This window comes from Anoplophora glabripennis, unplaced genomic scaffold (assembly GCF_000390285.2).
Source record: "Anoplophora glabripennis isolate ALB-LARVAE unplaced genomic scaffold, Agla_2.0 scaffold18, whole genome shotgun sequence".
Classification (NCBI taxonomy): domain Eukaryota; kingdom Metazoa; phylum Arthropoda; class Insecta; order Coleoptera; family Cerambycidae; genus Anoplophora; species Anoplophora glabripennis.
Window position 1 is genome coordinate 1,574,898 of NW_019416221.1, and position 26,807 is coordinate 1,601,704.

Consider the following 26,807-nt stretch of genomic DNA (forward strand, 5'->3'; position numbering starts at 1 on the left):
TAATGATTTTATTTGTATGCTTAAAAATACCTCCATTTCCACAAACACAGGCCCGACATCTTTTTAGTAACGAAATTCATTGTTGCTTGAATTTGATGAAAAGCATTATTTATTATTTTTTCTAACTACTCAGAATGTCGAAGTTGCTATCACAGCCTCGATCGCAGCCCACTATGTAATTTTAAAAAGCATTACAATCGAATATCGATGTGTGTTCTCAGTTCGTTTTTTAAGTTTTACTCGAAAATCAGGCTTTTTTCGAAACACATAAGAGAGTAGTAGTAATTTGTAGAAAATTGAAAGACGAATCCGAAAATATCACGGTTGTTACCGTAAAGCAGTGGCGTACTATTTCATTTAGAAAAATATACCACCTATACCTTGTATCTCCGCCACTGGAGCATGTAAATTTTAGGAAAAGCCCTCAGACTTTGGACAATGTTTACATAAATACATGTGCCCAATTTCAAATTATTTCACTTACTAATTTTTAAATTATTTAAAAAAATTAAAAATATTTTTTGAAGTTTAATACCCTGTGTTTTAATGAAGCGTCCTAGATAAAAAATTTATAGGAAAGATTCCCCTTAAAATTCTTCAAAGAAGACGAGGTTTCATTTTTATGTCAATTTGTCCCTTCTTTTTATTTGTTTATTTCTTATAATTATGCGCTTCCTAAGAAAAAAAAATTAATATGTATAACATTGTAACTTTTTTATTTTTAGTCCTGAAGATGTCTCAATAAAGAGACGAAACATCGACATTCAGAAAATCGTGTTTTCTTAAATTCTCCTTTGGTCAGAAATACCAAATGCCACTAAATAATTTATACGTAAGAGTATTGTCAAATTTATTGAAATTTCATTTACCTCTTATTTAATTTCTTTACAATGAAGTTTAGGAGGCAAAACGAACTTTTTTCAATTTTGACCAAATACCGATACACGTTTGTAACACTATTTTTCACACCCTGTATAACATTTCTATGCATCCTTTTAGACATCTAGATAGGAAGAAGTTTTTAAGAAGAAGTAAAAGTAAGTTTTTCTATAAATTCAATGAACTGTTAAACACCCCTGCGAGGAAGTAACATATTTACCATTTTTCGCGGTTATCACAGCAAAGGAAAGTACAAAGATGCACAAGAGACAGGCCAGCCTCACTTCCATCTTCAAAAAATAAAAACAAACAACCACCCACAGAAACTCGTTCACTTCCCCACTGATAATCCAGGAGCCAAAGGACGAAACACTCCACACAACACAGCAAGACTTTTCTTTTTTCGCCAACTCTGTCCACACGGATCTCAAACCGATCGGTTCAAAGTCATGTCGCAAGGGCACTAGTCGAGGTAAACCAGCGGTTGATCGCACCTTGACTATCCGCGAATAGGATCCTGAGGCACACTGAGTGACTGAACTCGCGATCGCGGCTGCTACCGCGGTAGTAGGGATTGACTGAGTGACTGGACTATCCCCCCCCACTATTTGACTGCCTTGCATTGCAGAAGAAAACGGAAAACAAGAACGAACGGCGAGCGGAGTCGTAGCATGCCGTGGTGCATCGAGAGTCGCGATAGTAGTCCAAGAAATATGCGGCTTCTGATGAATGTTCGCGATATCACATAGCAAAAAGATGAGGAAGGAGTAAGATCTGTCGTAAAAGTTGAGGCAGTTTTATTCATTTAAAAATACAAAGAAAAAATCTTATCTTTTCCAAAAAAAACATTGTGGAAAGTGTTTTTTAATCAAATTTCAACTTGCTGGACTAATCTGCAGTAAGAACTATCAAGAAGGGCCATGGCAAACTACCCCTGTTCAACCTTTTGAATTCGATTCGTCTGTTTTCGATTTATTGAGGAATTCTATAATGACCATTTTTTCTGATATGAACATAGGTTCGATTCATTTTTGTTCAGAAGTTATAAGCATTTTAACAAACATAATGTCATGTTTCAATCATAGCAGCCTGATAAATAAAAATGATGGTTGCTATAGCAATAATTGTTATTTGTGATTAAAGTTTAAACATCATCTTTATTAACCAAACTAATAAATCTTAGGACTATAAAAATTGCACAAAATATCCACCCTGGGCTCGAATGCAAGTCGACGGATGAGATTTGGATCATTTCTTATTAAGTCCAAAGGATTAGATCTAGGGAACGCGGTGGTTATGCTATTGGACCTTGTTGGCCTATCCATTTATTCGGAAAATGATTATTGAACCAAGTTGTTACTTGTTTCCCTCTATGTGCTGGTGTATCATCTTGTTGATACCACATATTTTGAACAATATTACGTTATCAATGAAATCAAAAAGGTTGTTTTCCAAGAAAGTTCTATACAGTATATTATTGTTGAAAATGCTATCCCAAACGTTGACACTGAAACGTTGCTGAATTATGATTATTACTTATTTATGTCGTACCTAGTAAAACACGCTTCACCACACCACATGACAAGCGAAATGAATCTATCATTTTGTGCATGTTGGTGAAGTAACCAGCGACAAAACACTAATCGCTGAGGAGCATGTCCAGCGTGTAACGCTTGTACATTTTGACGATGAAACGGATGTAATATTTCTCTGTTCAATACACGCCATATAAAATTCGGTGATAAATGAAGATTACTTGCCATACGCTGAAAACTAATTGAAGAGTTATCAATGACAGGATCTATTACATCTTCTTCATTTTGTACATTCACTTCAGTGGGACAAATGGCCTTTTTTGGAGCGGGGTTACCATCTTCTCGAAGTCTAAGAAATGGTGCGCTAAAGACTGTATGGGCGGGTTGATGTCTATTTGAGTATCTTCGTCGGTAACCTCGGACTGTTTGTGTGGCGTTCCCATTGGAAAAGACAAAATGACAAAAATAATTATTGTTATAGCAACCCTCATTTGTATTTATCAGGCTACTTTGACTGACAGATGAAATTACATTTTTTTTAAATGCTTGCAGCTTCTAAACAAAAACAAATCGGACTTATGTTCATATTAAAGGAAAAACAATTGGAATTAACCCAGTTACCATCTGTCAAAGTTTGTCATAGAGCTTGTGCAACACCCTGTATAAGTTATCGTTCTTTAAACATAGAATCTCGTTACATCCTTGTGATTAGCTTTATTTACAAGCTGCTTCATATTTTTATAGTTTCGAAATATGTAAAGAACACTTCCTCGTTCCACATATTTTTTCTCTAGGCAGCATTCCATTATTTAACGATGTTTTTATAGACGGATGTCATCGATAGGTCAATAATCTGAGGGATTATGTAAAAACTATCAGAAGGTTAAGATGTTAAAAACGTAACAGTGGAATATTTGTCTTGGCGGTGTTTTACCACAGCTGGGCCAAGAGATCATCTCGTAATCTGGATAAATATAAATTCCGAAGTACGGTGCAACTCAACACATAAATTCCAATTAAAAAAAAATATATATTCTATTATTAATCACGTATTTTTACACTGTCGTAAAGGAATTCAAGCAATTTCAAAATATTTTTCTAAAAAACCTTGAAATCAAACAATTTTTTTCGATACGTAGAAGATGTTGATATTGCTGGAAACAACTACTTTATTTTTTTTATATACACTACTGGAAAAAGTAAAGAAATAAAAAGATTCATTTATATTTAGTGATATTTGAAGGCTGCTCATTGAAAAATAGTCGTGTCGAGATAAAAATGGTTATTAGGCAATCAAAAAAAAAATAGCTTGAGAATCAAATTTCCAATTTTTTTTTTAGGACTGTTCAGGGAATATCCAGTAACGTTTCCAAAAGTAAATGAATTCAAAAAAATTACTGAAATTTTTTTTTGATTTTTTTTCTTTTATTTAAACGATATCTAATGTAAAAGTGTAGGAAAAGTAAAGAAAAATTCTCCTTTTTCATTTTCATAATGATTACTTAACGTTTAGGAGCAATAAACCTGTTTTTTTAATACTTTTCAAAATTCGATCTCTTGGAACAGAAAAACGGTTCCATAGATCAACTTGTCAATTTGCAGGGTTTATGGTTACATTGAGCTGTAATCATTTCTCTCGACAAAAGTCTTTTTGTCAGTATTTGTAAATTGGCGGTAAATGTTCTAAAAAACCGTACAAAATCAATTCCAAATGAATGTCAAAGATGAAAAAAGGAAGTGTTTTCTCAGAAAACCAGGACAGGTCCTTGTAGGTAATTTAGTTCCTTGGATTTACTGTGCAATAATTATTAGAGATTAAAGATTAAATTAAGATTAAAAACAAATGTGCAATTTTTTTTCAATCATTGATATCTCAGCAACCAATAGTCGTACGGGGACCTTTCAAAAAGCAAATTGAAACTGAATAAACAATGTAACTGACCTCCGCTTTGATCGAGTTCGAATTCATCCGATACGATTTCCAGAAAACTTTTTTGAATTTATTTGAATTAGCTTACCTTTACAACAGAGCACAAATAAAACGCAACTTGCATTCGCCACATGTTGATTTTCTCCTCGTGGTGCAACAGTGGGCAAACTGTTTTTCGTAACTGCAACGCGTTTATTAGCTATACCTATATTTTTCTGTAAATTAAACTGTAAATCATGGTGCAACGACAATGACAGTTTTTCGTGCGTAACTGGGTTACTTCTTATCATAACTCAAATATTCTAAGAAATATTTTCATTAAGCATCCGATTTTAATTGCTCAATCTGTTGCTCAATCACGGTTTCGTGATATCAGAAAATATACAGGGTGAAGAACGTTTAGTATTGTTTACTAAGAACCCGAAATTAGCGATATTGGATAGGGCGAAACAAGAAAAACTACTTGATTTTCTTAATTTTAATCCAAATGTTATTTTTACTGGAAACAGTGCTGTTATGTATTTTTTAATGCTGACGAATGTAACGAAGAATATGATAAACCTAGAGGAAGAAATTGAGCCCCATATTTCTTAATAAAGTCAAAAAAAATCAAGTCGTCCATGATCCAAAACTTGGAACTTCAAACTACCATAATTCCTATTTTTCTATTTGAAATATTTTAAATAAATAATATACAGGGTGTCTCATAATTAGTGTCCAATAATTTACCACTTGATTTTATTGCCCTAAATGGGGCCTCAAAAAATTATTTTTTTTTTAAATATTTCCAAAATGGGTTGAAGGAAAATTATGAATTTTATTGGACACTAATTATGAGACACCCTGTATAGGACGGGTTTTCCGTGCAAACGCCGGCAAACCTTGAAGATAATGCAAAATCGTGCTACTTTCTTAATTCGTACTACTCGCTGTGCAAGATCGAAAAATCGCAAAAGCCTGTTCAAGCGACTTTAATGATCGAAATAATTTATTACTTAAGTTTCGTTCCGTGTTCGGCCTTGCTCCGCCACAATTTTATCCAATCCGACAAGTTGTAAGCGCGGTCTTAACTAATCACGGCTCGCGATGGCTTTTGTTTAAATGTGTCAGCAAACATGTGAAATCTATTTGCTCTCGACTTTCATTGTCTAGTTTCTAACACTTCGCCGTTGCCTGAGGCGCTGTTTGACTCGACAACTACCGCGGCGATGGTGTAACTATTGTGTTTAAGTTGTCTAAGTATAATATTTGCGTGGAATGATTTCAAACTGTTACTTGCGCAATTTCACTGTTCACTTTAATCAAGACTTTGAATAAAATAACGAATTTTGATATATTAAGTATTAATATTATTGCAATATCCTGATTATTTTACAATGTAATATTTGTAATTACTTGCGGTTGAATTCGTTTTTCAAAATGGTACAAAGGACGCCCGAACACACATTTATTTTACTTTTTACGCGCGCCTACTTACATATACACACATACAGATCATACGAACTGATAAAGCATTAACGAATTTGCATAATGCAAATAGATTGAATAAGACCATTTGCATTTAACATTCAACTGTTCCAGCCCTGCCAGCTCATTAGCGCCAGCGTAATGTAATACGGTTTGTTATTAATTAGCTCCTATGGACAGTAATTAATTACATGAAGTGTTAATTTCCACTTATGTCGTTAGCTGCTGGGTTATCTGTATTCACTTCTAATCCAGGGAGATGTGTTAATAAACTTCCTGTTAGTGTATTGTTTAAAGAATGTATTGCAAAAATTTAATTGTTCCTTTTCATTCCTACGAATCATTTTTGTTGCTGGAAAATTACAAATATTCGGTAATATATGTATTAATAAATATATCCAGTAATGCGGAAAATTGCGAGATAGCGGATATCATGTGAAAGATCGCCCAGGTTTGGACGCGTTTTCGCTAGAGAGGTGATCGAACGTTGACTTTGACAACTTGCAATTATATAACCAGAAACACGTACCTGGCCAGTAAGTTTGACGTACAATCCAAAGGACCCCCCGTCCACCTTATGGGTTTTGGTTCCCGGCCAAATTTTCTGAAAACGCAGTACTTTATTGTTAATTATTTTTATTTAATAACTTTAATAACCTAAACTAACAACCTTTCCTCATCCTTTCCTTGCCGAGCAGTAATGTATTTTAATGAAAATGTAAATGTTTTTTTATATGCCATAATCAAAATTTACCACCAATATAATAAAATTGTTTGAGGACATAAATAATCAAAATATGTTGGCGAAATGAACATATAATAGAAATTTTCTGCACATTATATAGGTACAAATTATAATTTTTTACATTTAGCAGAAAACTATTTTAGGGACGCCTATGAAACTCATTAAATCGTATTGCTTATTTATTAATATAATCGTCACTATCGTTACACCGAGTGTTTAATAAATATATATTTATCAAATAGGGTACATCTTTTTTGCTGTTTTTCTAGCAATATTTCTAATGAAACTATAGACTTCCTTATATAGCTGAACGCAGAAAAAAAAATATCTTCCAGAATTGATAAAATAATATATAGTGTGCCATTTGAACAAAAACAATTGACTTTAGCAATTTTGACACATGTTACCATGGAGACGATCTGATAATGTCATTTGATAGAGTTTGAGCGGCGATTTAAAAATATATAGGGTTTGTTATAGCTATTTTATAAAACAAAAGAGATACGAGGCCGCGAATATCAAACTGAATCACCCGGTATACTACCAAGTAGCCTAGGCATTAATTTCAGCCTGATGCCGACACAAAACCAACCCTCAACCTCATATATAGTGGCGGCCCTTGACCCCCATGCCAGGAAGTATTAAAAAAAATTTGGACTTTTTTTTTCAAGTAGTATTAAAATATAGGGAAAATATGCTCAACATTATTTTTTATGGAAGTCCGTCCAAAAGTCCTGCTTTTGTTCGAAAAAATGTTTCAATTATTTTTTCGTTAAAGTTTGGTATTTGTCGCACCACTGATTTTTCAATAGATATATATTATTGTTAGTCTGTCTTTACAATCTAATTTAAACTTTTACAATCTTTTAAAATACACAAGAAAAAAACGTAAAGAAATTGTTTAATAAGAAAAAACAAGCGGTGAATAGCTATTATTTAGTTACGGTCGGACTAAACAGAGCTCAAACTGCTATGCGCCAATCCCACTCCGTCTTACACAGCTGCGTCACGGTAACCATGACCACCGCTGTAAACACTACAGATTTAGGAGATGTAACTTAAACAACTGTACATAATGGGTATTAAATCATAAGAACGACCCTTTCTTTAATCTAAAAGTCAGCGCCAAGCACAGCACTGATAAAGACTGAATTAAATAAAAATAATATATTTTATTAAGAAGCCGTGCCGGCAGCTCCACCTTTTCTATAATTTATCTATATACGTTTTCCCGCGGAACGTGCACACCCATATTTCCATTCACACATAAAACTGCGCTCTTATTTACGACACGGTGCCTCGCCCCCACGACCAAACGCCACTCGGCCCCATCGCGATGCCGGTAACGCTCACGTACACCCTCCCGTTTTTCAGATACTCTTCGTGGCTGCTTCTGGGAGCGTCCGTAGTCCTAAAAAGGCAATTACTCCGGTAAACAAACGTGCACTATTATCGATCCGCTTTCGCTTATTCCGTATGAGATGGGCGTGGGGCATGTGTTGTTTTGTTACCCGGTTAATGCCGTTAAGTACATGCTGGTAAGCCGCCAAGTTGGAATCGATAACGACCTATTTGGTACCGTCTGGGGGGCGGTAATAGTGGTGTTTGCTATCCCGGGTGGTAAAATTGCGTTCTGGGCCAGATCGAGGCAATAATTCACATTAATGTAGTCATATTAACAACGACTTAGCAATGTCGTTATAAAATTTCATATTTTGGTCCGTTGTACCATGACTTTTGCATATACTTGGTCTAAATCTTTTTACTTTGACCGCTGAAGTTTGTATATAGAAAAAAAAAAGAAAATGTGAAACAACAATGCCAAAAAAGCTAATAATCTATCAATATTAACATAAATATTTATCTATAATTTTTTTAATTTTCATTTTTTTAACAAAGTCACCTGAGAAATAAATTAGCTAGACGTGGTCTTAACCTTCCAGTTTGCGCCTCTGCCTCATCGCCAGAGAATTAATAACTCGTTCTCGAATTAGCTGTCGTTCCGTTCGAAGCAAAATAAATGCACGAGAAAGACCAGATATGCGAAAAAAAGGCAGACTGAATATGGAAGGGGCCTTTAAGGTGATTCAGTAGATGTTGCTGCATCGGTGCAATTTGCATAATAGCAAACTGCAATTTCTTCGACGGCCAGAAAAACACGATCGTGAATTGATTTCGAATAAGAGTGAAACTATATTGCAGACACTGTTTTATTCGTTTTAATAGTTTTGATGATATTGATTTAAAGAGCAGCTACATTTTACAATCAAGTGTAAAATCGGATAGATCAGTTTGATCTAATTACGATGGTACCTTTTTGATCTGGAACAGTTAACCTACAACCTCTTTCTCGTTGTATGAAATCAAGTTTTGTGATCATTAGACATCGGAAACTTTGTGACGACAATCAAGTAAATAAACGGTATTACGCTAGTAATACGCGTTGTAGTTGCAGAAATAGGTATAAATCTATGGTCAAGCCGGGTGCCCGCTCTATGCTCACGGTACACAATGCTACTGACTGCCATAAAAACTCGTGCCATACACTCGACCAAGTAAACTTCTCTAAACCTCAGAAAAAAACGGGATTGTTCACCGGCACGCCAGATCGACAGAGCATTAGGGTGCCGCTAGATACGTACCGAATAAATTGATCGATGCGAAGCTTCAGATCAGAGGGTGACATGTATAAATGTGAAAATATACATCTGAGATTACTAAGAAAACTACTGAATTTTTTATCAATATCAAAGAGATGGCAGCACACATTGCGCGTTAATGATGGGGCACAGACTGTTCAGGTTAATATTTCACTTAAGAAAGATAGCTGGGAAGTTTAGCCATCTTTCCAAATTGAAATCTTCGAGGTCCATGTGAAGCGTTTATTGTTGAAAAAATAGACACTGGCTCCTTTTATTTCATACTATTTACAAATATACAGGGTGATGCATTAACGGTACGGAGCGGCTGTATATAGGAAACGTGCTGCGATTATGGGGTAAAAAATTTATTAACAAATAAGGCAAACAAAAATTGATTTAAAATACTTATTTTTAAGTTTGTAACTTCACCGCTAGGAGACGCAACTGATATAGTGTTACAAAAATTCTCGTCTTTTAGATATTTCGCCTATATAACCTAAGTTGAAAATACACTCTTTAGATACACTGTTAAACCCTTCACAAGTTTTGTTTGAACTTTTTTTTGTTATTACCATAGCAACGCCAGTATGAAGGAAGCCATCTTAAAATTTTTAAATTGTCATAACTTCTAAACGCCTTGAAATCGATTTCAAGAAACGACGGCTCATTTTAAAGAACTATTAATAAAATTTATATTTATGATATGGGAATAAAAATATTATTTTCCTGCGCAACGGTATGTGACGCTAATTAGAAAAGTTTTGTAATTGTCTCCGTTTACTAAAAAAATTAAATGCATCGATATGGTTTTTTTTCCATGGCTTGATACACCATTTACTGAGGAAAACAAATGCACAAATCGGAGGTTGATATCTTTTTTCGTTCAAGTTATTGCTAAAATAGTGAAGTTGTGCTAGAACATCCTCCTTCCGATAACTGCAATGTTTCATTTGTTTTTATTAATTCCAAATATTTGAGAATTTATAAAGATTATTGTTTCTATAACGAGGTAGGTTATGCCTTATGAAAATAGACAACTGAAAAATTATGTCAAATGAAATGTGACAGCTCTTGCTACGTACAAAATTAGTATTATTTGTGTTGAAAAAGTACTTGTAAACAAGGAAAATGCCTTTTACGAATGTGGAAGCGTAAGATATGTTGGCAGTTTATTTTCAATGTTTGCAAAATGCCGTTATAGCTTCAAAAAAATACGTAAATCCCCAAATGTTAGGGAATTAGTTGGAGACGAATTTCATACGGAACACAAGTATTTTCTCATACATAAATAAATTGATTGATTCATAGATCCAAGTTTTTACAATTTTTATAACATTATATTCATGAATTTGTAAAAAGTACATTTTACGAATTCATTTAGTTTGGATTTCATTTGAAACAAGCTTATACTGTTGAAGGAGACTTTATTAATAATACTTGTTGAGAGTCATTTTAATTTACGAAACTAGAATTATTCAGTCCGTTGAGAGAGGCTGACAAAGCGACGTTAATATTAGTCACACAGCGACAGCGATAAACGAGTAATGTTTAAACGCTGTTGACGATTATTTAAAAACGTAAACATTAAGCGCGTTAATGAATGAAATTGTGTAGAATGAGCGTAATTAGATATTTGAACAAATATTTGAACTGTGATAATCATCCTAAATTGTAGGCCTCATCGTCTAAACAAGTATTTCGTTCTTGTAGAGGTTACACGATAATGTCGTAAGACACACACATACAGGGCGATTAATTATAAACTGCAGTTTTTTACTATGAAATAGTACAGGATACCAGTACATAATAGTCAACATTTTTCTGGTCACCAATGAAAATGCACCAATGCAAATATTTGATCAAAAAGTTGCACTTTAGATAAGCAGGCTTTGGCCGAGGTGCATATTAAATTTTTTTATTGACCTCAATAACTTCGATTCATCAAAATCGTTGGTTTAGTGCCACTTGTAGATGGCATTTTATTTTACGGACGCAAATATTTCACGGACGCAATTACTTCACGTCCGTTTCACACGCACACTTCACACACACTTCACGCACACTTCACACACACACACTTCACACACACACACACTTCACACACACTTCACGCACACTTCACACACACTTCACACGCTTTGGGTGCATTTCTGGATCAAAATATCTAAGTAGGCGGCCGTGAAAACTGCAAATAAAGTAGTCCTGCTGCAAATGTCAAACTATATTGCTATAATGTCTATTTTTACTATAAAATTATTTTATTTTTATAGAAACGTGAAATTCTATTTAAAAACAAAAGATGGCGTCTTACTACTCACAATAACTGCCCCCAGCTAAACTAGTAGTAATACAAAAGAATATAATGTCAAAGGGAAACGTGCAAATTATCGTATGTTGCGTCGGCGTCGTTTGCCATTGCGGATAAACATAAACATTCAAGCGAAAAGGTCGGAAGAAAACGGCGGGCGTCGCGAGGCAAGAGCCGTTTCAGCTCGGTGGCTAAATAAAGCGTGTAGTTCACGAAGCACGCCCTCGATATATTTATCGTAATATTTTACGTTTATTAGTTTTCGTTCGGCTTTCGATATGGCATGCTCAACCTCATTAAATCGCCATTACTTTTTATGCGGTCCTTTTTTGAGCAGGACACGACAATTGGCTACAAATGTTGGCTGGTGCTTCTACCAACCACGACTAAATTGAGTTTATGTGCAGAATCTACCAAATCCGTTTTGACATCTATGTAATGGTTAATTTGTCATTTAAAAATAACTCTGTACGTTTTGTTGCTTTTAACGTAAAGGGTGGTGGCTCTTTTTCGATGGGATTGCAGGATGTATCTACATAACCTACGACTGCTTTTTAATTGAACAGCGGAGACTAGCCTTCGCTGCGCTTTGTAAGCGTTCGGAACAGGATCGGATTCTGCTTAAATTTAAACTGTTCACGGTTTAATTTTGTTACTGTTTTATTTTGTATTAATTTATTGATTCTAGCACCGATTGACTGATAGAGTAACTGAATACGAAAAAAAGATTAGAAACGCTTTGTAGACAAAATTCGCTACGGGAGTTTTCTACATACTTGAGGTCTTCTAAAAAGCTTTCTGTACAAACAAAATACTGAATCCCACAAGTTCCTCCAATGCAAATGTAACCGAAACTAATTCCGGATTCCTTCTTGTTCCCCGACAAATAATTTAATTCCTCCAAATCCGGAATTTCCATAACGAGATTCATGGGAGTGGCGACGATTTCATCGTACCGACATTCAAGATGCAATTTGCATGGGGACCCTAAAAAGGTTTCTATGGCGACACGACGTTGGAGCTGCTGAAATTCGAAACGTGAGCGAAATCGGAGCCGCCACTTAGGGATGTCTCCCATCCTGAGACGCGGAATCGGCAACAATTGGATTATAGGTAAATGGGGACGTAGTAGCTTGCAACCCCGAGGATTATGTTACCCTTATAAAGGACACTAAGAAGTTTTTAACTGTGCCTCTAGCCAATGCCTTCTGAGTCTAATTTAAATTTCTTTTATCTATGTAGTTATGATTACACAACATACAGGGTGTTCATAACAAACTGTAAAATGAAACTCATTTTACAGGCTGAAATAAACACAAAATTTGGAATATAACGGAGTGGGTTTCGAATTTTCACAAAAACTTATTTTGGCTATAGCTTTAAAAAAAAATTTGAGGAAAGAATTCCAGAGATGTATTTGAAAAATTACTATTCTTTACAGCCACCTAGAAAAGATCATCTATAATTTTTAATTTTTTTCTATGTAACATATTGAAAGTACATGAATAAGTAACAAAAGCTATGCTCTTATAAAAGCTATAATATGTTGAACATGTTGTAACAAGTTATAATATGTTATAACATGTTCTAACATGTTATAACATGTTATGTTTACGTTTTATAACAAAGGGGGCGTTTTAATGCGTAATTTTCAGTTTCTAGCAGTTTTTTGACGAGAATTTTAGAAAATCTAAGCAAGTTAGAAACAATATCTCTTTATCATAAGTTTTCTCCAGAGTATAGGAAGTTTACAACTTGACAACACAATCTATATAAGAAAAAAGCATATTTTTACACTTCATGTTTATAGTTAGGTTTCCTGAATTTCACACGTCTGTTGAACATACAGAAAATCGTTGTGAAAATGTTTATAAAACGCCGGCCATAAGCGAGTTGTGGCTATTTGCTTCATTTGTTCCTAAATATTAATAAAAACGATTCAAATCATTCCATCAGTTGGGACTTTCGTGTAATCCAGGCCTTGGCCCGAGTAAAGAACCAGACGAAATCCATTTCCTTCGTCAAACATAACCCACATTTTATCGATTCCCCCCGTTTACATCAGCAGGATGTCCCCGACGTCTCTCCACATATAATTATTTTCTTACTCGACGGCGCCATGGTACACGACAACAAAAAATCGATATGCAGGCCGACTGGTCGGCACAATTCACAAAGAGGGGCCATTTTATGCCTTTATCTTTTGATTAATAATTTGTTTAAATAAACATCTTCCAATAACAGGCCGGTTTTCTGCAAATTATAATTGGTTTAATAACAACAACCGAGTTTCGAATGATGCGCTTACTAATTGTTATTTATGGGAAATTATTCCGTAGAATATAAAAACAGTACTCAAAATTAAAAAATATAAATGTATTTAGAAATAAACTTATCGTAAAACGATTTCAAATATACAATCCTCAACATTAACCTAGTTCCAAGAAGTGCACCATTATTTAAGAGATAGTTACATTATTTATCTGTTTATTTACAATATATTAACAGGTCAAAGTACTATTTACATAGTCGGAGCAGTTATGTTTAATGTAACTGTTACATGTTCGATTTATGACGTTTGTATGCAAAAATAAGTTTTATTAACGGTGATAACGGCAATTGCGAAATAGGTCGTCTATGTCGAATTATTTTCATCAATTACATGTTAATATGCTTTTAGATTAATGTAATAATATCGAGAATCGAACTTAATTATAAATTATGACGTACCTACGCAGTAAAAAGAGCGTTAAATTCACATAACACACTAATAACACGCATAGTGATTCATATTCGTCCATATTCATGAGAGTGTAATAAATAATTTTGCTCAAACTGAAGGGTGTTTGCAAACTATGAGTTTCAATTGATTTTTGGCATATTTGCAAACATTTAACAGCCTACCGATTTAACATCTCACTTGTCATAGAAATTTTGACTTTACGATCCTAGCATTCAAGTAAACAGTGACTTCATCATAACCTCATAAAACTGTATTTACTGAAAACGAATCCAGGTCGATCCAAATCAAGAGAACGTTTCGACAGATCGGGTTGGGTAACTTCTTTTTATTTACTTACTTTCGGCGGCTTTCAATTATTGACAGGGAAGCTTGCCGTCGCTGGTGTAATTTCGGTTATTAGAGGAAAGTTATTAGTCAGCGAGATGGCAATTCTGGGTAATTCCTGCCTCAATGTCCAGCTATTTATCTTTTTGTTCGAGTACATGCGCGAGTACATGTTAGAACTTATTTGTACGTAAGCATCTCTTGGCCTAGTAAATTATCTCACCATCCCCGTATACCTGTCCAGCGGCCTGATAGATCCGAATACATAAAGAACGAATAAATTGACAGAAATTAATTTCGTACAATGGCCATGCGCTTCCGTTATGTAATTTATTATTCATTAGATAATTTCATGCGTTAGAAGAGGTGTACCCCACCGTGACAACGGCCCCAAATTGTCCACTATGCCTGTTACGCATCGGACAAGAATGTCGCTGGTAATTTGCGTCCAGCGTGTTACAATTTCCTTTGGGGCTATATCAACCGTGACGTGTCGATTTGTGCGAATAATATCGCAAATTTGACCAGCGGACCTGAACCTGCAATCACTCCATTGCAAAATAATTACGCTGTTACTGGTTATTTTTTCCCTGGGAAGTTTTATGGTAAATAATACAGAATGTCGTATTTCAAGTTTCAAATATTCGCCTAACTTTCCAATCGGAATCACGAATCGTATCCAACTAGTCTGTGCAGGGTACAATTTTCACCTTTGTATCAAAAAGCGGACGACATCACCGATGTTGTTGGCAACGACACGTTACAAAGTTGAAAAAATCACTCCATTTTCGGATTCGGGAAAATAAAAAAACTATTGGGGAACCGCAACATAGACAACAAGTCTATCACCCATTCCAGGCGACTACAATCCACAGTTGAGCAAAATCGAAAGAAGCCAATTGTCCACCCTAATACGGTTCCCGTTACAGAACTTTTGCGGACCCATCAAGAAAGGTGATCGAACGTCGACCCTCGTACCTTGCACTTCAGAAATCAGGAACAGAATCTGGCTGGCTAGTATATGTTATACGGCACAAAATGTTTTATTTGGATTATATAACAATCCAATTACATAATCACATTTATTTATTGTTATTAGCAGAATTTCAATAAATTCATTTTTTGATCATTCAAAGTATTGCTAAAAAAACTTACAAGCACACTGCTCCCGGCCTACACCTCAGTCCCAAACTCCCAGAAAACATCAATTGAAGTAACATACGGAGCCAGTTACGCGTGAATCAACATTATAAACATATACAAAAAAAATGAATTTACTGCCTGTCTCACGAGTAGGTCGGGTATGTCTTCGGAACCAGCCCAATCATCATCTCTAATTGGTAAATAAAACGTGTTTACTAGACGAAGTTCGCCTGAAATGGAATTCAATTATGGTTCTCGGCTAATTGATGCTAATGCGTGCCCTAATACGTCACAGTCACGTATATTTACACGTTTTAAGGCTCCAGTTTTTTTTTTTCCTCTGGAAATAGTGTATCTTTTCGTGTAAATATTTGCCGAAAGTGACCAAACTTGTGGGTACCGTTTGACAAATTTTGCTTGCTTTAGGCTCTTGCTAATTGTTTGTTAAATTATGACAGAAAGGTTAATATGTGAAATGGTTTCCATGCATCTCCGTTCGAACGAAATAATTATTTTCTGACGGTTCAAACCTATAACAACTGCTTTTATTATTATTCATTGCACTCGTTCATTCTTGCAACCTGTACCTATGTGAATAGAATAAAAGAAAATACTTATCGATCACGTTGAAAAGAAAGACGCCTGTTTATTATTTACAAATAAATAGGTATAGTACAGTAAGCACCTAAAGTATGGAATAAATTCAGTAAAGACGAAACTATTTTTTTTTTTGGAAAAATCCTCGAACAGGTCGATTTTTAATTTAAAAAAATACATATTTTAGCATACAAGGCGATTTTCAACCGTCATTTGTTTTCAAGTAATGACGTCGTCGAAATTTTTTTTAAATAGCAACCCCCAATTTTTTTTCTTGATTCTGAAAGATCGTTTCATTGTCGATCCGGCAGTATTAAAATGTTACCATCTTACAAAGGAAAGTTTTCGAGTAAATGACGATTGAATATTAGAAAACCCAAATCAATTAAAATAAAGCAAAAACGTTATCAAATTTAGTTTTTCGAAATGCCTGAAGTTTTTTATGGATCTTTACAAAGTGTCACTGTCATACCGACTTTCAAAGTATTGTAAGCGATATAAAAATTATATATACTGTATATACCAGACAAGAAACTTAAATTGAATAACGTTCATTTTCTGGATATTGATCGTATATATGTTGCCCTTTGACTTTTTATTTACAGGCATTTTCCGCTCCTCTGTAATGCAAATTCTTAAAATAACAATAAAATCTAGAGGATGATCTTAATAATAATTTTTCGACTTTAAACTTTACTCATTACAAAAATATACAGCGCGTTCAAGTCCATAACTCAAAGATGTTATCCCTTGTATCATTTTAAACTAAAAAAAATTGGTGAAAGGATCTAAAATCATTGGTTTTCGAGGTTTAGGATGTTGGATGCTAGGAGAAAATGATTTAACACCGGCCTATATGTCACTAATTCTGATTTCCCCAAAAGAACTTGTTTACAAGTGAAACAAAGTGTCATCATAATAAGTGAAATGTATAATTCAAGATAATTCACTAAATAATGTAATTGTAACTAACATATTACTTAGACCTCCATGGGACAGACCAATTTTGAAATGTCATTATTTACGGAATCACAAAAAATATTGATATTATCACAGAACAGTTTTAAATCAAAATCGAATTTGATTTGGTTACGGCCCGAAGAAGAAAATCGACAAAGAATACAACCTTAAGACTCCTCAACCGTGAATTGCAGACTTAAAAAAATAAATGCTCGCTCAAATCGGTTTTAGAGTTGCTTAATTTCTGCATCCGGTCGAGGGCCGCTGCTGGCATCAATTTCGGCGACGAGATTCGATATTCAATTAAATATTCACAATCGGCCGATTGATTCACGCATTAACATGAATCCGTCGCAGTGTGGCGCTTCCTGGTTCGTCAGGCGTTGACCCCGCAATAGCTTTATTTATGCCCAAGACGACGGCTGAGTCGCTATCAACGTCGCTAATATTAATTTATTCGTTATGATACGTATTCGGGAAAATAACGCAGTGATATTCCTCGGAGTGATTTTTTTAAGCCGATGGCGCCTACTTCTTGCAGTGGCGTACCGTCATAACAATAACAATAATTGTAACGATGTTGTTTTAGTCAGTAAATTACAAAATAAATCTAGTTCGAGTCTCATTAGTATCCTAATCCATCAATCATTTAATTGGTTAATAAATTTACTAAATCGTACTATGTAAAAGTAGTTAAGTAGATTGTTGGTTGCTTCTGAATATGAATAAAGCGCGCGCTGGTGGCTGGAGTGCGGGTTGAGAGAGGGAGGCTAGCCGAGTCGATAGCGAAGAGCGGAAGACAAAGTATATGTATACGAAAACATTCGATACAAAATAAACAGTTATTTACACCATAAAGGAGGTAAGTATTATTTACCAGTCAAGACGATTTTGCGCCCGAGCGGAGCGAGGGCTGGCAATAGAGTCCGAGACTGATAATTATAATTAACTGCTGCGTGGTGTATGACATTTTATCTGCTCCCACAGTTGCTCATGGTTCATGAAATAGAGATTAGGTTTTATTTTTGGACATTTCTTAATCAATTCATTTTGACATTATTCGAAATCTTGCAGGAGCATGCCGTTCTGATGAGTTATGCAAACTTACTTCGGACAACGTGAATTTTAAAAATTTTGACGACATTATTGTAGTTACAATTCCATTCTAAATTCTAAAAATGGTATGTCACGTACGTTTACAATTACTTCTCGTCTGGGTTCTGTTTCTCACCTAGAAATTCTCAAGAAATATATCAAGATTAGATTGGAAATTAAAACTGAAATTTCACGCTCGTTTATGCGCTATCAAGCAGGTAGATGTTACAACCAACCAGTCGGCAAGAATACCCTTTCTATGATTCCTAATAAGATTGAAATTAGAACATCCTGAAACATATACAGATCATTCATTCCGAACATCGGCAACGTTACTGGCTAACAGGCCATTTATTCCGAAGAACATCGGCAACGTTACTGGTTAATACAGGAGTTGATGTATTAGTAATCAAGAGACATGGTGGGTGGAAATCAGCCACAATTGCAGAAAGTTATGTTGCTGACAGTTTAAGTAACAAAAATGAAATAGCCAACAGAGAGGTAGGTTACCTCACTTTCACTTACCTTCCGTTGTCCATAGCAACTTCCACTTCTACGGTAAAATCCACTTACCTCCTTAAAAACAATGTATCAATAGTCTATTTACTTTAGTGGGAGCAGATAAAATATATTTTACCACTTCGAAACTGTTATACCGTCCTCGCAAGATCAAGAAGATACAATTTTGGCTGACTAGTGATGAGTCATCCAAAGTAATTACTTTCGTGTTTTTTCAGACATCGATACAGCTGAAGCTGACATCGACGCTAACATGGGGTAAATATACTGTCGGCAGTGCTATCTATCTATTAGACCAGCTATAGAAAACAAACAGAATCCTAACGAAGGCAGAAACTCGAGGCTCGTTGACGCAATCATCTGCCGCCAATTAGTGGTTGATGTAATTAAAATCATTATGGAATTTATTAAACGCGATTGTTACTGAGACTACCACATGTTCCTATGAAAGAACGTAATCACAAAATTCGTCTGTGGAAGTGCATCTAAACTAGTAAAATTAATTACGTAGACCTATACAGAGTGATCTATTAAGACTTGATAATATTGTAAAGGTATATTAGTTTACTATCATATTTAATATTTTAGGATGATTCGAGGTTATTTATTCATTTTTTTCTATTTTAATCCTTATGTACGATGGGAATAACCGACATTGGTATGTGTCATGGAACCAAGCATCAGTTGTGTGCACTTAAAAGTCGATTTGTTGTTTAGTTCAATATCAGCATAGCATTAGGTACTTATAATTATTATAAATTAGCTTGAAATATCGTACAATAATCGTTCTGCAGAAAAATAAACAAATCCACATGCACATTTTTTTTATTAGCTTGGAAATAAAACACTGCATGCCTTTCGGCTGTTACAGTTGTCAAACTAGGTTCTCATTATACAGTGGAATAATAAAATACGTCCCTTTAAATTCTTCTGTGCCATTAGGTCGCAGTTTGTTCGAGGAAATCGACAGCCTAAAGTCCGCGGGTCGTGCGAAAACATATTTTATGGAGATTTCGCCTCGAACTAGGTCATCCTAACTATATGGCGGAACGATATGGGTCTGTAAAGTCGGCGAGCTGCCGCAAATCACTCCGTTCCCGTTTTATATTCTAATAAGCCCGTCTAGGAGAAATGTCAGGAGGCGACCTTTGATGCCTCGCCTTTTCGCATAATTCATTATTCTCGCATATTTCTCGCATTCTTCCGAGAGGACAAATGGAAAATTCACTTCAATTCACTCCAATTAGATCATACTCCCGTTCTAGATGACAGGAGAAGGGAAAATGTTTCTGGAAGGCATTGCTTCCATTTCTTGTTTCAAAAAGTTCTTTGATTACTGCGTAATTAATTATTCCTTGTTTTTTTTTCCATATGGATACGGAGAACTGCAAAATATAATAATGCATTTCGCTATAACTAGAGATATAAAACTGTCTAAACTACAAGATTTTTAACAATCCAATTGCTAATGTTTATTAATAACCCATGCCAGACCAAACACTTCATTGTAACTCATATTACGCATTACAAAAAGTATTCTCTCAGTTCTCCGTAACGTTACATTTGAAACCACAGTAAACCATATCTGATAAAATTAATTATCAATCTAAACTATTGAATTTATACGTGCAATGAAAGTATATTATGTTTGTTCGAAGCCAAACTAAAATAAAACGTAAGTAACTGCACTCGCTAAACACTGATTGTTTATGCCAACGAAATTGTGGTTGCAGGTGGTGCCTTTAAATCCTGTAGGAATGAGTAACGTTTTGTTGGCTATTTTTAAGCGGTTTCACACTCCACTCACGCTTTCCGGCGTAACAGTTTTCTAAATAATTTTGATCAAACTGATCTTTTTTTAAGACAAATACTTTACTGTCATTTATTTGACAGAGTGAAATGAATGATACCAAAATAAACATTTTTCCATGTACTTTGTTTTGTTATATTATTAAAAGTGATCAGATAGTTCTTTCGCTTCGTATGCGTTTCCGATAAATCAAATCTGGCCGGCACATTGTCCCGATCTGTTTTGTTTTCTTAACCTACTACTAAGACTGGCTCGATTAACTGACTAATAATGTAAAATTAGAATAGTTACTGTTCCATTCACATTGACTGCATTGTGAGGAAATGGGGTTATTTGGACATCACGCTTCCTTTGCTGGGATCCAGTTCGAAGATCAGACACGGGCAACGTAGCCATTAGCGATGGATGACGATGATGCACCGACCATTTGATTCATCGCTAGCAGAGCGCTATGCGGGTATTTCGTGATAGTCGATAGCAGGAGTTTTATGGAAAAGGTAGCCGTTTATTTGGGGATTTTCCCCAGTTATTTCGTTATCCTCCGCTTCAAAGAGTCTCCAGAGTGCCACGCTAAACTACTAGATAATTACATATAACATTTATTTTAATAACTATTACCCTTTACTGGTTACGATATGAAGAAATAATAATATCAACTAATAAATAATAATACGTATTATACCAACAACATACCCCGCCAAGCAATGCTCTGCACTGCACTGGCAAAGCGGCAAAGCTAAGTGAACCCGTGTACCATACAAAAAAATTATTTACGACCTAGCGGACCAATACAGGTTTGCTTTGATGACCAGCGCGCCGCCGTCAATTCTACATCAGGCGAACTAGTTTACCAATACCGGACTCGCCGAATTGCTATTCGAGTATAAATTACGAGACACATCATGGTCAAAGCATAGGAAGAAATTTCAGGAGAAGTGCATACGGTCCTGTGCTTTAAGATTTACAGGTTCCAATTGACATCGCAACAACTATACCTTGCACAAAACCGTATCAATAACGAAAAGAATGCATCAAAGATAAGTACAAGAATTTTTAAAAGGTTTATAAATTTTTTAATGTAGGGGCATTCATTTTATGTTTGACTGCTGCTGGTTATTATATCATTTTTTACTCGAATCTTAGCCGCCGGAGGACGTTCATTTATTATAAATGATTAATTTAGTAAAAAATTCACTTACATATTTTTTAGCTGTCTTGCGCGACATATTAAGATAAAATCTCATTCATTCGAGTCGGTAATAAAATATGTGGTGTTATTCGAATGCTTTTGCTTGTGTGAAGCAACACAGAGTGCCATGTGGTCTGGTAAAACACGCCTATTTATTTTAGGTTTATTCATGAGGTGCCTTAAAATTTAATTATATTCGATTTTATTCCATCCGGTCATCACAGTCTACGATTAGTTCCAATTTCTACTAGAGGATGTTCCCAGTACTTAATCGCTATTCATTATTTCCTTTTTCGGCTTACATACCAGATATTCCAAAAGACAAAAATTAGGAGGTCAAGAATTCGAGTATTTTGGTGAAGAAGGTTTTATTTATTATAAAAGGATGCGTGGTTTACTTTTTAGAATCAAGTTAATCAATCACTAATATTTTACTATTTCTAAAAATGTAGAGGTGTAATTACGACGTTTTTATGCAACAGAAGTGTGCTATAAATAAAATAATGGTTGCTAATGGGTTTATGTAATAGTAAGTGACGTTCTTAATGATTCTACGAAAATTACTGTAATCACAAGATTGATGTTCAATTTACGCAGAATCATTAATTATGTTTGGATTTTTTGCAGAATTTCCCTTTAAAAGTAAGTACAAAGGTTTCCTTGGTAGTCCTATTAAAAAATATATTTCTTAAATTATATGCTAAATACAACATTCTTAGTAAAATTCTTGTCAGAGAAGTAATGGGTCTTATGATAATTATAATCAAATAATAATAATAATAATCATATATGTACTTGTTTCACTTAACAGCCTGTGTTTAAATTTAACAACTTACTGCTGAATAATTAAGAATGTTATAAAATGACTCTTGGCATGAAACTTTCCTTTTCAATGAAGTGCCGTCTAATATTTACCAAAAGCAAACAGTATTTAGCATAATAAATATAGTGGGTATTTTCTACTGTAAGTACCTGAGCTTTGTGTAGCAGGTGTTTAAACTACAGAATAGCACGTGCTTTGCCATAATTTAAAGGATTAATTAAATATTAGGACAGGTCTATACAACCAGTTTTTGTTTTGGAATAATATTGCTCTTTTATACAATTTTTTTATGAAAGGTTATGTGCATTTCTATTTCACTGTTTATGTTTTGTTTCATTCTTTAAAATACAGAAAGATATGCCTGCTTGAATCGAAAATTACCCACCTTTCGAATTTTTCTTATCAGTGCGCCCAAAAAGCAGAAATACCATCCCATGGCTTTCTGAGATGTAGAGGATTATCTGTCTTTCTGTATCGATTCCAGTCGATATTCTATGTAGAGAATTCTGCGGAGCTAGCGTGGCATGCGTACGAACGTCAACCATGACATTCAATACGTCTTGTTGATATGGCTATGTACGTTTTAATACAAATAAATCATATTTTTGGGGAATTTACAAATCCCTGTCCTAAATCGATCTGACGGCTGCCCATGCGTTCCATTGCGTTAACGAATTCGTTATTGTTGTTGCAGCTCGAGACCGGTCGACCAAGCACAAAGGGCCCTACGAACGACATTATGTGGAATTAATTGCACCTGTCGGCGACACTCGAACGCAGTTTACGCGCTAGAAAGCACGACAATGCCGATAATTTTTAAATTTTCATTCGTACCGGAATACTTGCCTGCGGCGTTTCCGTCATTGAAAGGGCTGAAATCCCGCGGCGGTCCGGGCGCTTCCGGTTGGGCGCGTGAGTGATTGATGGAGCCCCACCTCGGGAAATAATTGTCGCGTACGTTTCGCAGATTGACTGTCTTCCGATTGTGGTGGTATATTAATCATGGCATGCACTGATTCTCTTGGTAAAGGTTGTTTGAAAAAATTATGGGCTGTGGCATTTGCGTTTGTTTTCGGCAATCGACCAAATAATGCGATTATAAGTTGCGCATTCTTATTACAAAAAATATATATACAGGATGTCTTAACTAAGAGATATTTTTTGCTTCCCCCCTCCCTTGAATATTTCATAACTTTCTTGTTTGTACACATGTCTATTTAAGTACATTTTTACTTGCATTTCTTTTATTCGTAACTAAAGGAGATATCACATTTCATGAGACAAAAATTTTATATTATTTTCACACACATTCGATATATTAAACACACTCAAATAAAACTAATGATACAAAAAATAGATGAGGTCAAAATAATATCAGTTCTCCATATAAAATTTTTTCATAGGGGCCTTCGTTAACAAGTTACGGGCCCTCAAAGGTGAAAATTATTTTTATTTATAGTATCTAAATTAGTATGCCCAAAACGCTAGAGACGGACTATGCCCAATGGTTACAACCCATAAATTTTGCATATATGACAATCGCAATCTGCCTGCATAAAAAACAAGTCCCCTGAAGAATTTGCCAACGATAACACCCTCTTGGTTCAACTCGGTAAAATTAACAGTTTAGGAAATATTTGTGATTTTATATCACAGTGCACATCTAGCGGCGCCTCCACCATTTTTTGTTTTTAATTTTTGAGTGGAAATAAGTACTATGTTAGAACCGTACATATTTTTAAAATAAGAGCCTAGAAAATTTACTGTCTGCTAATATAATTTTCACTAATAAAATTTGACAAACACACATAACACAAAATAGAAAAAAAAACAAGAATAAGTTAAAGTAAGTATTCAATTCGAAATATCGATGTTCATTCAGACGTGTCTCAAAAACGTATAGACCTATTAAATTTACTCACTATTAATGTATGGGCAGAAACAGTGGGTAATAATTTAATAGGTCCATACGTATTTGTAGTTTTTGCAAAATAATTTGCAGCCACTATTAGACGATGTTCCATTAGACACCCGAAGAAACGTTTGGTTCAAGCACGATGGGGCTCCTCCCCATTTCAGTATTGATGTACGAAATTATTTATTTTAATAATAATAAGTATTGGGAGAGGAGATTCAACTTCATAGCCACCACATTCTCCAGACTTTAACCCGATCGACTTGACGTGATAATATTAAACATACCCCAGAAATGTTTTTTCGAGTACAAATAAATAACATTCGTAGACTTGATTCGTGCCCATATTGAAAATGTATTTTGACAATTTTCTGTTTTTAAATTATTTTTTTAATTTACTTTAACTTATTTTTGTTTTTTTTTCTATTTTGTGTTATGTGTAAAATGTGTTTGTCAAATTTTGTTGGTGAAAATTACATTAGCAGACACTAAGATTTTCTAGGCTCTTATTTTAAAAATATGTACGGTTCTGACATAGTAGTAATTATGTTCAATTAAAAAAATTAAAATTTAATTTAAAATTAAATTTAAAAAAATGGTGGAGGCGCCGGTAGATGTGTACTGTGACATAAAATCACAAATATTTTCAAAACTGTTAATTTTACCGAGTTGAAGCAAGAGGGCATTATCGTTGGCAAATTCTTCAGGGAACTTATTTTTGATACAGGCAGATTGCGATCGCCATCTATGTAAAAATTCTGGGTTGTTAACCATTGGGCATAGTCCGTCTCTGGCGTTCAGGGCATGATCAAGTTTAATTTACAACATCAAAAACAAGCTGTACGCATATGTTATAGATCAGCAAATTTGCATCATGGTGACGTTAATAGTTTAAAGGCTGTAAATAAAAATAACTTTTTAATTTTCAGTTTGAGGGCCCGTAACTTGTTAACGAAGGCCCGTATGGAAAAAAATTATATGAAGAACTGATATTATTTTTTTGTATCAAAGGGACACCGTGTATATACTTCGAATGTCAATCCAAGTAGTCTACATTCGCGGTCGTAGATTTAAAACAAAAATAAATATCGATGAAATAATTCGCTTTCACTTTAGATTTAATTACTATATTTACTCCATGTGTATTGCTTATTTCTGAGCAACAGTAACGCTTATTAAGATTTCTAATTTTTTTTATTACCTCGTTAGATCACTTACTGTGGAAATTTAATTTATTAGTTCTAATAAAATTGTTTCAGCCGCATATTTTGTCCAAGGCCTTAATTGTGATATCTCCACTTTTTTCCATATACATATTTATTCGTACAATACAATACAATGCTGTTTTAATAACAGTTTTAACAATGAAAGGAAATGGAATAGTTTTTTGACCAAATAACTATTCTAGATTTATGAAGCATGAGGTATTTGAGCTTATTTTGGTTATATATTGCCACCATTTGGTTGCCTCGATAACAACAATAATGTTTGGCACAAAACAATGCACATGCTTTAAAAATATATTAACACTGTAGGATTTGCAATAGGTACGTTTAAAATGAGTAGATCCAGTTTTAAAATATACATATATTTACAGTTCTAAAAATACTTTTATGAACACCCGTTTCCTTTTCATAAAATAAATTCAATTTCATATCGAAGCAGGCGGACTTTTGGACGGTTTCCATAATTAATAGTTTTACAATTTAATAATACTGAGCAACGATAACTCAACGTTTTTAAAATTCTCTCATATTGCTCACAAAGTAAATTTCCTACTATTTGTCGCAACTTAAATCGAAAATCTGTATTTTTAAATTTATTTTATTTTTTTCAAATTTTTGTAGAAAAATTCCAGTCTACTACGGGCCTAATTCACCACCAGAGACAAAAAATCCAGAGAGGCCAAAAGTGAAATCCTCAGGCGTACTTCTCTACTGGACCACCGCGGAACCACCGTGGGCTGTGATTGAACGTCGACTCTGATATATTGCAATTCATTAACCAGGTCCGAAACCTGGATAGTACTCAGTTCGACTTCCATGCCCTTGTATTAAGCTTATTCAAGCATTTTGAATACATATGTCAATTATTCAAAACATTATCGAAAATCTCGCCACCGATGGACAGTAATTTTGAATTAACTTAAATTCTTTAAAATTTAAATAGTTACTGAAGTTCAT

At 34.6% G+C, this 26,807-nt stretch overlaps 1 protein-coding gene across 7 annotated transcripts in view; it reads right to left on the reverse strand.

Moving 5' to 3' along the window:
• The window catches only part of LOC108908280 (lachesin), a 141,054-nt gene that overhangs the window by 15,239 nt on the left and 99,008 nt on the right, over window positions 1-26,807 (reverse strand). For 6 of the 7 annotated variants that reach the window (XM_018712277.1, XM_018712276.1, XM_018712274.1 and 3 more), the window contains exon 1: window positions 1,100-1,424. The exons of the other annotated variant lie outside the window; for it this stretch is intronic. In XM_018712277.1, coding sequence (XP_018567793.1) covers window positions 1,100-1,169 — 70 coding nt within the window. In that variant the 5' untranslated portion in view covers window positions 1,170-1,424. Of the gene's footprint in view, window positions 1-1,099; window positions 1,425-26,807 lie in introns of those variants that run through there. 7 annotated transcript variants of the gene reach the window in all.